General features: G+C 42.4%; 1 protein-coding gene across 1 annotated transcript in view; it reads right to left on the reverse strand.

Moving 5' to 3' along the window:
- The window catches only part of FZD6 (frizzled class receptor 6), a 29,389-nt gene extending 18,472 nt beyond the window's left edge, over nucleotides 1-10,917 (reverse strand). The window contains exon 1 of the mRNA XM_006897171.1: nucleotides 10,581-10,917. Coding sequence (XP_006897233.1) covers nucleotides 10,581-10,757 — 177 coding nt within the window. The 5' untranslated portion in view covers nucleotides 10,758-10,917. The remainder of the gene's footprint in view (nucleotides 1-10,580) is intronic.
- Nucleotides 10,918-14,836: the final 3,919 nt, after the last annotated feature.

The raw sequence follows: 14,836 nt of genomic DNA on the forward strand, positions 1-14,836 counted from the left end.
TGTTTATAGGGCCACTATGAGTCATAGTGGACTCAAGGGCACACATCACCACCACCACCACAGGTCTTCATGCCAGATCCAGTGTGGACCACTACTTTTCAAGGTCTGCTTCAGACACTATTAAAACATTTACATTTGGAAGAGAGAATTTGTTTTTTAAAAAATTTTATATTAGTTTGTTGCTGTTATCTGCTGCCGAGTCGACTATGACTCATAGTGACCCTGTGCACAATAGCTCTGAACCCAGCTCTATCCTGAGCCAATCTCTTTGTCTTTGACACACGTACCCTCATTACCCCAGTTACTGTATCAATCCATCTCATCCAGGGTCTTCCTGTCTTGCACTGTCCCTCCACCTTTCTGAGCATGATGTCCTTCTCCAAGGACCAGTCTCTCTTGGCCATGGGCCCAAAGTATGTGAGACGCAACTTCAAAATCCTAGCCTCCAAGGAGAAGCTTGGTTTCACTCTCTCCAGGGAAGACCTGTAAGTTCTCTTGGCAGACCATGGTATGTTCAAAACTCTTCTCTGGCACCACAACTCTAAGGCATCAATTCTTCTTCTGTCATCCTTGGTTATTGTCCAGCTCTCTGATGTATACTAGTTTGCATTTAAAACTCATATACATTGTGTTTAACATTTTCCTTCAATTCACACTGTGTTTCGTACAATCATTCTCAAACATTATGCTTCATAAAACTAATCATCACTGAACTATGCCCACCATCACCCTGTCTTTTCAAGTGATCTAGTGGATCTTTCCCATTTCCTTTAACCCAATTCCTCCACCCATAAAATTGTGTGACTCTGAGATTCACCCCCCTCCCCACATCCACTATCACTCCTTCCCTCCTTAGGCCCCTATACACATTATACTAGTTATTCTTCTATTTTTACAGTAATGGTTTTATGGATCATTTATTTGTCCTATGAGACTGAGTTAATGCAGCATAATGCGCTCCAGTCTTCAGAGAGAACTTTTAAGTTAATTCCTTTCAAAGGATCTGTGTGTGTGTGCCATTTTGCCAATGCACATTTCCTTAATTAACAGGTTACACAGGAACCTAGTGTGTTAAATAAATAAAAGCACAGCTGCTCTGGATGAAAAGGAAACCCTCACTGTAGAAACAGCACTCACTGTTTCCTCCCTTACTAGGACCTCGAAGCACCAGCACAGACCAGTTTGAAGGTCATTGGCTAAATTCTCAGATTACAAGTGAGAAACCTAGAGTCAAGACATTAAATACCTGCTGGAGGGTCAGCTGTGAGTCAGTTCTGACTGAACAGCACATAACAACAACATCACAGCTATGAGGAAGCTGTATTGTCAACCCAAAGGAGGACAGCTGGAATCTACCAGCTGCTGCAATGAACAAAGATGGACAATCCCCTCTTGTGCAATTTACAGCCTCTGAAAACCTGCTGGAAGGTCAGCTATTAGTCAATTCCAACTCAACAGGAATGAGTTTTGATATAACATTGAGATGGGAATTTGGAATAATTAATTGTGTTTATATAGAACCTGTATATGAACTAAGAAGTCATTCTAACAGAAGAAGAGAATATTGTGCAACTTAAAATCAATAAAGGTGTGCAACAGGGTTGTTACTATTTTTCATCATACCTATTCAATCTGTATAATGAGGAAATAATAAGAGATGCTTGATTATATCAAGAAGAATGTAGCATTAGACTTGGAGGGAGACTCATCAGCAACCTGTTAGATGTGGATGATACAACGTTGCTTGATGATTATATCCAGAAGCCCCAAAGTATCCAGCAGTAACATGAGAACAGTGCTCTGTTAGATGAACTCTAAGGACAGGTCTAGCATGAAACTGTTTACAAAGAGGGTAACAAAGATTTAACTGACGGAGTTGGAGATACATTTCAAAACAACTGAACTACAAAGTCCTGAGGAGACACAAATTGTTTTCGCCTGACTACTAGCCAAAGATTGATGGGTAGAACCCACCCACTGGCATTGAAGAAAGGCCTGATGATTTGTGTCCTCAAAGATCAGTATGGCCAAGAAAACCCAACAGAGTAGCACTATTGGGAAACACAAGGAGCCCTGGTGGTGTTGTCCGTAGAGTCTGCTTGTCAATTCCACCAGCAGTTCTGAGGAGGAATCTTGGGCCAGTCTCTTCCCGTTACCAAGCACGTCCTTGGAAACTCACTGGATGGTCACTATGAGTTGGAAAGGACTAAACAGCAGAATTTTCTGTAACACGAGAAGTGACTATGAGATGGTACTGACCTGAGGGAGACTGGCTGACATCATATAATTTACCCAGGGAACCATAAGTGGTAATCTAGATTGCTATTACAAAGCACAGCTCTTAGAAATGTACATTCATGAAGGTGGGAAATTACAATGAGTTGTGTTTGGGGTCCCATCAAGCCCATGTTAAAAGTCTATTTATTTGATCTCCAAAAGCCTATACTCTCCATTTCTAAAGCCAGCTGCTTGAATCTAGTCTCTGAGAAATATATTCATATCAGTACAGCTTAGCTTTATCTAAAATAGTATCCTTTCCAAGGCATTCGCAGAAGCCAATACAAACTGAGCAGTATCCAAAACTTATTTGTATTCCTTTTTTTCCAGACTTGATTATGACTTAACCGTACCTGTACCTCTGGAATCAACTCCAGTTAGAGGTTGAGACACATAAATGCTTGTCATATTTATGAGGCAAGATAAGAATCCCACCGGTGCATGAAAGCAAATGAGTTTACTAATGAGCAAGGCCCAGTGAATACACAGCAGCTGATTCTCTGCTTAACATATTAGCTTTCTGCACATGAAAACACACAGACTGAGAAAAGCAGGAAGAGCCTGCTTGCTTGCATCACACCAAAAAGAGCCAAAAGTGATCAGGCAGAAAAAGTGACTGTCATTTTACTTAGAAAGATGACGCATTAAGAATCCAAAAGGAATTCTGGAATGTTTCCAATTATACCTCCTAGAGCAAAAAAGGGTCAAAATGTCTACCCAGGGTCTTAAATTCTTATAGAATATCAGTGGATGAATCTGGTGGCCTGGCGGTAAGAAGCTGTCTTACAAACCCAAAGTCATAAGGTTTGAATCCACCAGCTGTTCCGTGTAAGACAGGCAATATACTCCCATAAGCTTAACCACCTCTGAAAAGCCACAGGAGGGTCAGCTATGAGTCAGTTCCGACTTGACAGTATACAACAACTGTAGGAAAAAGAGGTGAATACTATGCCGCTCAAGTTAATGAAAGGGACCAGACTCAGAGAACGTAGTTTCCTTGAAAAAATTGCAAAGCTGAACCCAGAACAGGAAAGAAGAAAATGCGAGAATGTGTGTATTTCCCTAATGGGAAAATTTATGGTTAATAAATTATTCCTTGGGAGGATGCATTAAAATTTTAAAATTGTTTTTCTAAAAGAGGTTTTCTTTGGAATACAGAAAAATACACATATAATCTGGTTGATACCAACACAGGCTCCATCCAGTAAAGGAGCAATTTATTTCTTAATTTAAATCCTGTAACTGAAAAACAACTGTAACGCCAGGAAAATTACACATTCAACAGATATTACTGAAAATACACCAAGAAATGTATAAATGAGTGTAGTAAAGCCTTACTATCTGCACACGGCAGTCTTAAGAAAGGAGATAACCACAACACAACAGGCTCTCCATGGTCTGAAAGAGCCATGTCCCTTTACAGACAGGCTCCTCCAAGGGCACAAGTGGTAACACTCCAGACCATGCATACCTATGAACGGCTCAGGGGAACCAGGTGCCTATCAGCGAAATCCGGCAGGAGAAATATCCTTTCTGCCCACTGCTAAGGGAGCTCTGGTAGCCAAGGGGCAGGAGGCTGCAGAACCAACCCAAAGACTCGCTGTTCGAATCCACCAGCTGCTCTGCAGGAGAAAGATTTGCAGTCTGCTTCTGTACGATTTATTGACTCTGAAAACTCACTGGAGGGTCAACGATGAGTCAATTCCGACTCGACAATGCCCAACAACTGTTTGCTGTATCTTTGCCCTTATTTTGCAGGTCGGAAGTTGCCAAAGATACTTCCTCTGTTTTACAAAAACAAACCAACCACTGCAAAGGAAGGTGAACTGTCATTTTTACATTTACAACTGTACATACAACTGACGTGGAGCACTCTTTCAGTGTGAACATTATTTTATGACTCAGTAACTTCCTTGAAGAAAAGCTATTGCTAGTTTCTAATAGGGAGCTCTGGCAGCCCAGTGGTAAGGAGCTGCACTGCCATCCCAAAGGCAAGAGGTTCAAATCCACCATCTGCTTTGTGGGAGAAAGATGGGAAATCTCCTCCCATGTGACTCACTGTCTCTAAAAACCCACTGGAGGGCAGGCTATGAATCCATCCCAACTCAATGGGACATAACAACAGTTTCTGACAGTCTTCCCTGGAGTAGGTGGGGGTAGGGGTAAGAAGTTATTCATACAAAACACTTCCCTCCTTCATCTAGAATAAAGTAGGAGAGGGACTCATTTTACTCTTCTGAAAGCACAATCCAAAAATGTTTAGAAATCACAGTCCAAGGGAAATTTTTTTCCTTCAAAGTTCGTGAACCCAGTTTTTCTCCATCCTTTTCTTTTTAAATGAACAGAGACATTTTGGTAATACCAATTAACAGGTGGAAAGAAAAGGCTTGTCTGGCTCTCTTCCCTTTTAAGCCACATGCTGTTCTAAACAATACATGGCTTTGCTTTTGCCTAGACCTCAATGAAAGCAATTCAAAAAGAAAAATATTCCTGTTTCCATTTTCCCTAGATCAGTCTCCGCAGTGTGTGTATGAAATCAGCGTCTCCTGGGAGGGCGAGCTCACAATTTGAGAAACAATGCCCTAGACGCGAATCCAAAAGCAACACAATGGAACCAGCAGCCATTTGTTCTCCACTCAGGAGAGGGAGACTGTACAATATCCTTTGCATTCAAAGCCAGCTGCTATCCAGAATCCTAAACTATTTGCAGTACAAATAACTTCAAGTCAGAAGATGCAACACAGAAAAACAAAGAAAAAACAAAACCAAGAAAAACACCTCCAGTCTGTTCCCTCAAGCAATCTTTGAAATAAAAATTTCATTTCGACTAAACACCCAGGTTATCTCAGCCAGATCTTTTTAGTTTGTAATAAAAGAAATTTGACCTTACAAAAAGTTCATGTGAAAAATAAGTGAGCCTATCACTCAGGAAGCATATTAATGAGAATATAAAATAATGTTTATTCTTTTTTTGATGCCATATAATTCTTACGAATATTTTAAAAAGTATTTCAAACCAGTTGTTGGCAAACTATAGTCTTTGGGTTAAATCCAGCCTGGTGCCTGTTTTTAGAAATAAAATTTTACTGAAATAAAAACTTTCTTAATAGTTGTGGCAGGGACGACATGCCCTGCAGAGCTGAGCCAATCTTGGCTCTAAACCAGTGGGCCACCAAAATTATTCTTAAGAAACACTTGGGCTGCTTGTTCAAACAGTTTCTTGATTTCTATTAAACTCACTAGCTGTCACTAGGCTATGAGCTAAGCTTTGAGAACAACCACTCTAAACAATTTCATATAATCACAGATAAACACTAAACACAAATACTTAAATTTTATAAAACATATTAGTCTTCACACAAAATGAAAGTGGAGCATAAAAGAGGAGTAAGATAACTAATACTAAATTCTTAAAAGCACAACTGGTGGCCATTGTCACCAGATAATTCCCCAAATCTTTATCCTAAAACCAACTCACAAGAAGTCAACTTTGTTCCAGCAGGAACCAAATACAATAATCTGGACGTATAAATCCCAATCTATTCTTCCGAGAAGTTATAAAACATATCTTTATTAAAAGTCAAATAATATGCAATTATATTATTTGACAGGACAATAATCTTAAATACTAACACAATGTTTGGGGGAAAAAGAAACTTCTGACGGAAATAACTTAGCCTACACTGTTCAATCAAAATTCCATAGGAATTAATGGTTAAAACTCAGCCTTTCAATAAAACCTGATAAATGTGTATAAACATGAGAAAGCAGACAAAGAATGTCAAACTAGATATTTTATTAGAACCAGGTTTGAGAAAAAAAAAGTTATGTAAACTACCTAAAATATTAGAACGTCTGACTTTCACATGGCTACAACAGAACATTTTTACATGTTCTATCAAGAAGACAAAAATTCTCACCACTGAGCCAACTAGCAGCATCAGGATGGATGGTGAAGAGATTGAGATTGTTCACAGCTTTCGTTTGCCTGGCTCCACAGTCAACACTCTTGGCACTAGCAGCTAGGAAATTAAAAGACATATTGCCATGGGAAAGTTTGCTGTTAGGGACCTCTTCAAAGTACCAGAGAGCAATGGTATCACTTTGGAGACTAAGGTGCGTCTGATACAGGCCATGGTCTTTGCAATCCTTGCTATGCATCAGAGAGCTAGACAAAGACTAGGGAGGATATAAAGAGAATTGATGCCTTTGAGCTGTGGTGCTGGAGAAGAGTACTGAATATACCATGGACTACTAAGATGAACAGATTCACCCTGGAGAAGCTTAAACCACACTGCTACTTGGAGGTAAGGATTCTGAGGTTTTGTCTGACATACTCTGGGCATGTTGTAAGGAGGGACCAGTCCTTGGAGAGGGACGTCATGCTTGGGCAGGTTGAGGGACAGCGCAGGAGGGAAAGACCCTCTATGAGATGGATTGATTCAGTGACTGGGGTAATCGGGATGGGTGTGTCAGAGGCAGTGAGAATGGCACAGGATAGAGCAGGGTTTAGGGTTGTTGTACATAGGGTCGCTATGAGTAGTAGGCGACTTGATGGCACATAACAATAACAACAACAACAACAACAACAACCACAGAACATGTAGAAAGTAAAGACTGTAAATTTTCTTTGCTGATTAGTTGGGGAAAGAACATTTTCTTTATCCACTCTCTATTAAATAGGTACAATGCTTAAAGGTTCTACATGAGACATTAGGTTCACTCTCTCTCATCGCTGCCAAGTTGGGAGTGACTCACAGCTGATGCTCCATTAAGCTTCTGAGACTAGATGGCAAAAAGGAGACTGTTTCTCTCTTAGAGCTGCTGCAGGATGTGAACCTAATAGAGAAGCTTGGCCTTTGGATTAATGCAGTTCCGTATGGTCTCGGCCACGAGAGCATCCCAGGCATTAAATACCATTTCTGCTCTCACCAAAGTTTATAAACTAGCATGACACGTAACTAAGTGCAATACAGCCTGAGAAGAATCAGAAGAGTCACATACACTAAGTATTGTAAGAGCATATAGGTCCCAGAGTGATGTAAAAGGTGTGTGTTCAATTAACGGAAAGGTTGGTGGTTCAGATACACCCAGCAGCACTGTGAAAATCGGAGATGACAATGTGCTTCTGTAAAGAAGAGAGGAAACCCCACGGAACTGCTGTATAACACCTGTCACCATGAGTTAGAAGCTACTTGATGGCAATACGTAGAAGGGTTTAATATATAGGAGTAAGCTGATTAAATATGCAGAGAAAAGCTTTTTGAAGCACAAAGACCATTTTAACCATACACTGAAGGAATGGGACAGATATAGTTAGAAGGTATACTGTATTGAAACAGATGAGGGAAAGAACAGATTAAAGGCGATATATGATTGGGTATTATGGTTATCACAAGAGTGCAGAATTAAGGTTGCATAGTGAAGTGTACTGGGGGAGGGAGGATTGGGGAATTGTATACCAATGAAGGATTTTTTTTTCTTTTCAAAGAGAGGAGGGAACTAGAGGGGAGGGGTGGGCAGGGAGAAAAGTGCAACAATGAATGAATGGAAATCCAAAATCTCTGTAAATGTTCATTAAAATTAATGGAGAGAGAAAAAAGGCGGCACACCAGGTAGAAAGTAGAGCATGCAAAGGTATGGAGGTGAAAGAGTGACACAGATTTGCCTCTTTTAAGTATATAGTAAAGGGTGCAACATTGGAGGGGGTGAGACGGGAGGCTGGACAGACAGGCAGCAGCCCTCGAGAGAAGCTTTGGGCACCATGCTGGAGTTAGATCTTCATTTTTTTAAGCTTCAGAAACTGGTAAAAAAAGTCCAACACTCAAGTAGACTTTGAAGGCTTGCATTATAATAAAATAATTTTGGTACACGTAGAGAGGAGAGACTAAAGGCATGGAGATGGGTAAAGACTTCTTTTTAATCTAAAAATTCTGACCACACTTTGAATCCAAGACACAAATGAGAGTGTCTGGGTTAGATGAGCTAACAGAGAGGGGGAAAATTCCACTCACTTCAATTTTCTCTAAATGAAGTTTGCAAAGAAGTCCCAGAGACTGATATGAATATTCTTGGAATTTTAGGAAACATTTCTCTGTTTATACAACAAAATCCACCACCACCAAGTCAATTCCAAATCCTAGTGATTCACCAGGTAAAAACCAAAACCAAAATAAACCCCGAACACCCACTAAAACTCTCCAACTCATTTACTGCCCATTCAGAACCGAAGAACAGCTGCCCCTCTAGCAAGTTTTTGAGGCTGTAACTTACAAAGGAAGAGACTGCCCAGCTTTTTCCTACTGAGTGGCTAGTAGATTTGAACCACGAGAGGTATGGCTTTGGGGTTAGCAGTACTAGGCCACTAGAGTTTCTCAAAGGGTCCAAAACAAATTCGACCTTATGCTGAGAGAAAACCACGCCAGATGACTCTGAGATGATTACTGGATTGTAAAAGCACCACTTATTATGGATTGTGCCAATAACTCAAACTCAACTCATTGGTGTCAAGTTGAAACCGACTCATAGCTGACCCTCCAGCAGGTTTTCAGGGACTGTAAGTCACACAGGATGATACTTTCTCCCTGGGAAATGGATGGATTCAAACTGCCTGCCTTTGGGTTGGCAGTGTACCTCCTTACCCACTAGGCCAGAGCTACAACACATGGGTATACACAGAAAAAAGAGAAACTGTTGGCTTTGAAAAGACATGTGCAGAGTATGTCTCTTACCCTTGTGATGGTACTCTTCAATAAAGAACTTCATATAAGCAATCTGAAATTAGTGTAAATGATCTGAATGCTAACATTCACACTAACATTGTGTGTAGGCTACTACACAAAAGAAAGTCAAACAAAACCCACACACTATAAAGAACACTGTAAGGCATGAATTATAAGACATGTATTATTATCATCAGAGAAGATGTGAGGAATAATTATTCCTTGAAGGGATTTCTACTTCATACTTTGATCAGATTGAAACATCAAAACAGTTGTGACTAATCAGTAAAAGTGGTGCAGCATCATTATGGTATCCTGTACTGGTCTGAAAAACCACCAAAAGATTTGCTGTCAGTGAGTTCCAATGCCTAGTGAGCCTGTGGGGCAGAACAGAATTGCCCCAGCGGGTGTTTGGTTGTAATCTTTACAGGGGCAGACTACCACATCCTTCTTGAGAACGTCTGGTGAGTCCAAACTGTTACCTTTCACTCAGCAGTCCTGTGCTTAACCTCTGTACCAACAGGCTCCTTATACCAAATGGCTACAATGCGATTGTAATATCCTTAAAAATACATTTCCTTAGCCTTTTAAAGCTCTGCTCTTGACATGAGTCCACAAGGAAGCAGCCAGGCAACTACTCAACAACAATGGAAGACTTTCAAAGCTGTAAAACAGAATCTAGACAGTTTTAAAAGTAGTGTCTCTGCTAAATGCGTAGGCATTTCATCTGTTAAAAATCATCTGGGGTAGGTGGGAGAAAGCCTTTATCACCCTTAAAGAGTTTTTCTTTAAAAAAAATAAAAAAATACAAAAAAGAACGTCCTTATCACCTTCCCATCACTGGACTTCTGAGCCTTCCAGATCTGTACAGGAGGGCAGGTTCCTGTCTCAACAAGTAGCACTTTCTTCCCACACCTCCCCAGCATCTGCATATCTCTACACCTGAGCAGGTAACTGAGGAACCTAAGGCAATCTTTACTGGCACTGGCTCCTCCCCTGACATAGTTTCTTTTAACAGGCCTCAGACAAAGAACACATCAATACCATGCCTAAAAAACAAAGTCCCTCTTTAGCAAGAGAATTTCTATAGCTCCTGAATCTCCCAGTAATGTATTTCAGAAATGTCAAGAGAATATCACAACGATTTACAATGTGTAAATCTCTTTACTTTTTGTTAAGGCAACATAAAATAAAATGGTCAATGAATTAGAGTGGAAAAAAATAAAAATATGCATTTATGAAAGAACAAGCACGATAGATTTAAAAAGACAAAATACATTTGCTAGGGTCAACATATTTAAAAATCATTCATAACTACTTTATTTTATAAAAAGTCAGTCCTGCATTAACTCCACAAAATGGGGGTCCCAAGTACACAAAACATTAAGTTAGTAGGAGACACAATTTTCAAAAGTATTTATTCAAAATAAGGTTTTGAATCATAACATTTGCTCAACTGAATGAACTACTACAGATTCAACTACATAATTTAAATGCATTTCTTACCATTTTTTAAGTCATATATTTACTGTAGAACAAAGTATAAAGTATGTGTTATGAAAGTATGAAAAAAACACTTACCTCCATTTCTTTAGCCGCAGTTCCCTGGTCATAATGACCCATGAGATTAGGGAAAAAAGTCATGGTGTAGTCCATTTTCATACACCTGGGAACAGTAATGGGTTCACAGGTGAAGAAACTGTGCCCTCTTATAAGGGGTAGAAAAATGCATGCCAACAAAAATGTAAACTCCTCCATCTTCAAATTCTTGTCTTCACCACATGTTTTGGATTAAGTGCTCTTTTCATTCATTCATTCAGAAGACTGTCATCCAAACACAAAATGTCCAGATTCCTTATATCACTATTTTCCATGTTGAAGGAAGCTCTTTTCCTGAAAATGGGCTCTGGATAAATAACTATTAAAAAAAACCAATAGGGTGTATCAGTAACAATTGCCAAAAAACTCAAATAGGGACATCAGAGGGCTGAGTTGAAATGTTCATTGGAGATAAAATAAATGCTGGGAAAACCATGGAAAATTCCATCCTACTCAGATACCCTTCACCTGCTTTGGCATGGAATGTGCCAACTGCAGAGGAAGTCCTATCTCCAGGGAGGAAAAAAAGGAATGCTGGGTGTTAGCAACAAGTTAAAAAAAAGGATGAACAGAATCACAAAATCCATGGGCTCCTGCTGGAAATTTTATTAAGCCCTGGGAAATGGCTTAAGCCCTGAAGAATCCTTGGACTCTAAATACAGAGACTCTGAAAGGCCAGGCAGGGTTGGTGGCCATCTTCTGGAAAATACTCTTCCTGATTTTCACAACACTAGGAGGGTGACTTCTAGGGTTCAGACTGCAGAGGTGGGAGATGGCCCTTTTCGGGGCTCAGTGTAGTGGTTCCGCAGAAAGGGGAAAATGAGCAAATCTGTCTCGTCCAACGGAGGGGTCCTCTCCAGAGAAGTGGTGTGTCTCCAATTATGAATGCCCATCCCCCTGTTCCCCACAGGAGCGCACAGGGACCTGGTCCTGAAGCTCAAAAAGGTCATGGGCCCAATATTGGGCACCTGCCCAGGAAGGTGAAGGGCCCCACGGGGCATCTGTTCAAGAAGGTGAGCTCTACATCGGGTCAATTGTTGGCACCTGCCCAAGAAGGTGGTGGGCTCCACCCACACTGGGGCAACTGGGGGCACCTACTTGGGAAGGTGGAGGGCCCCACGCTGGGGTACATGGGGGTATCTGCCTGGGAAAGTAGAGGGCCCTACACCAGGGCACCCGGGGGCTTCTGTTCGAGAAGGTGGTGGGTCCTACACCGGGGCACTTGTTGGCATCTGCCCGGGAAGGTGATAGGCCAAATACCAGGGCATCTGGAGGCCCCAGACTGGAGCCTGAGCTGCGTCCCTGCACAACAGGGGACCTCACAACTCCTTTCAGGAGCTGGCGCAAACTTCTGAAGAAACTTGGGCGAGCGCTGACCGTCCCACCATCGCCTCCCTTCCACCTGCTGCTCCAAGCGTGCAGCCACCTGGGGCTCCTTCCCCGCGCTCTTGGGGGCCGGGACTCCTTCCCCACACTCTGGGGTCCCCGGCTCACTCCGCGCTCTCGGGGCCCGGGACCCCCTCCCCGCGCTCCGGGGCCGCGACTCCCTCGCTGCGCTACAGGGGCCCCTGTTCACCCTGCGCTCTCGGGGCCCGGGACTCCCTCCCCGCGCGCCCCGGGGCCCGGGCCGCCCACACTCGCCTTGCAGGGGCCGCGCGCGCAGGAGCCTCACCTCGGGCGGGGGGTCGAAGGCCGTCCTTCCTCCCCGTCCCCGTCCAGCCCACCGCCCCCGGCGGCCTCCGACGGCTCCGGGGAGCGTCCGGGACCCTCTCCACCGCCCGGGCCACACGGGGCGCGAGAGCTGAGCAGTCCCGCGAGACTGCGCCGCCAGGTCGGCCGGGCAGGTCCGGGCTCGCGGCGGCGGCGTCGGGCGGCCTTGCCCTCCGCCCAGGCCCCGCCTGCGGCTGCGTCGGCGCACGGAGAGGTCTCCGGGTGCTCGGTGCCCGACAACCTGCCCTTTGTCACCACTTCTCGGCATCCAGGTCTCCAAGAGTTTAACCTAGGAAAGATTTTACAAGTTCTTGGCGATTCTTAAAAGAAAGCTTCTTTTGCAAGAGTGCATTTCATTTTGATTTTTAGCAGCTAGGAGTTATTAACAGGCATAAGTCTATAGAATCACTTATGGTTTAGGAACAAGTGACCTTTGTTGGAAAGTGGAAGTAGACGTACTTTCCTGGGCAACTGTTTTCCCCCAAAAGCTCTTCATTGATTCGATTGCTAATTTACAGGACCCCTGGTGTGCAATGGCTTAGCCAAAGCGGCTGAGGGACAGGTTGCAGACCACATGGTCTTCGGTGGGAGAAAGATTGCGGCAGATTGTCTCTACTTAGTGTGCATCAGGGTTGTAATCTTTCGCCATACCTGTTCAATTTGTATCCTGGCCATTAGTTTTGGAGGAAGACTCATCAACAACCTGCAATATGGAAACCATGGTTGCTGAAAGTGAAGAGGACTTAAAGCACTTACTCAAGAAAATAACTTTCTAGCTTTCAGTATGGATTACAGCTCAGTATAAACAAAAATCCTCACAACTAAATCAACATGCATCATCATGATAGATGGAGAAAAGTTTGACATTGTCAAAGATTTCTTTTTGCTTGGATCTACAATGAACATCTTTGGAAGAGGACGTCAAGAATTCAAAAGATGTACTGCTTTGGGCACATCTACTATCAAGAAACTTTATAAAGTGTTAAAGAGCAAGGATGCCAGATTAAAGACTAAGGTGCACCTGATCCAAACACTGCTATTTTAAATTGCTTCATATGTGTATGAAAGTTGAACATTGACTGTAATGACAGAAAGTTGATGCCTTCAAATTCTGGTGTTGGTAAAGAATATTGGCTGTACCATGGACTGCCAAAAGAACTAACACTTTTGTGTTGGAAGAAGCAGAATCTGAGTGCTCCATAGAAGCAGACTGTGAGACTAATTTTGGCATGCTGTCAGAAGGGGTTTCCAAGATGTCATGCTTAGAAAGGTGGAAGATCAGTAAAAGAGAGGAAGACTCTTAATAAGCTAGACTGACATAATGATTACAGCAATAGGCTTAAGGACAGCAGACATAGTAAGAATGGCACAGGATCAGGCAAGGTTTCTGTCTGTTTTATGTAGGGTTGCTGTGAGTCAGGGTCACTAGCACTTACCAACCTCAGTAACAATTCCACTAACTCACTTCAATGTGAACTCTTGACCACTCCCCAATGGATTTTGGAGACTATAATTCTTGATGGAAAGAGATTGTTTATCTTCTTCCAACAGAGCCGCTGGTGGATTCCAACTATGAACTTTTTTTATTATTGAGCCAACAATTTAAATATCTCCACAAGGGCTGCTTTCTGTAAGAATTGCTGTCCTGGAAACACTGGGAGGCAATTCTCCACTATCCTATAGGGTCTGCTATGAATTGAGCCCAAAGCAATGGATTTAGTTTTCAGTTTGATCACTAACCTGAAACACAGATGACAGTAGGATTACAGCTCTGAATCTAAAATCAGAGCACTTAGGGGGTATATAAACAGGGTATTTTAAAAAGTGGAGCCTTAACTCCATTCTGAAGTCTTGCCATGAATCTGGAGTTCATGCTGGGTTTTCAGAAACTGCCTTTGCTAGAAGCAGTCGGTCCCTTAAACCTTGATGCTGACTTGGGCTATATACCTCTAGGAAACCATTTCTGTTCTCTGAAGTTTGGCTGTGTAGGATGTCTAACAGTTCTTGTCAATACAGGTAAATTGGTGTACAACGCTAGAGCTCATGTTTGAAGGCTCTTGAAATGCTGCCATATCGATAAATCTTTACAAACAGACTCCTAGAGTCAGGTATGATTGAGGAATGGAATGGCATAGTAAATAGGCAGTTACACTCTAACCCAAAGGCAGGGCCTCTGGAGTTCAAATCCAGCAGGTGTTCCATGAGGCAGTCTTCCTCTGCAATTTACAGTCTCCAAAATCCTGTTGGAGGATCAGCTATGAGTTTTTTCAAACTCCATGACAATGAGTTTTGAGTTTGGGAAAAGCTAGTCCTGTCCACTGTCCTCAGATCAACCTGTGATCTGAGATCACTGAATGGCATGCACTTCTGGCCAGTCATGCAATTCCACTGCCAAATCCTGCTTCTAGATAACCCACCTTTACCTCCCTTGAGAGTCTTTTAGTCAATTATGAGCTAAACCTTTAGTTAAACAATATAAGATTGTATGACTGCATCCTGTTTGTAGCTGGCAGTGGCCATTTTCCACT

Source organism: Elephantulus edwardii, unplaced genomic scaffold (assembly GCF_000299155.1).
Source record: "Elephantulus edwardii isolate Elephantulus edwardi_28Jun2011 unplaced genomic scaffold, EleEdw1.0 scaffold00202, whole genome shotgun sequence".
NCBI lineage: Eukaryota > Metazoa > Chordata > Mammalia > Macroscelidea > Macroscelididae > Elephantulus > Elephantulus edwardii.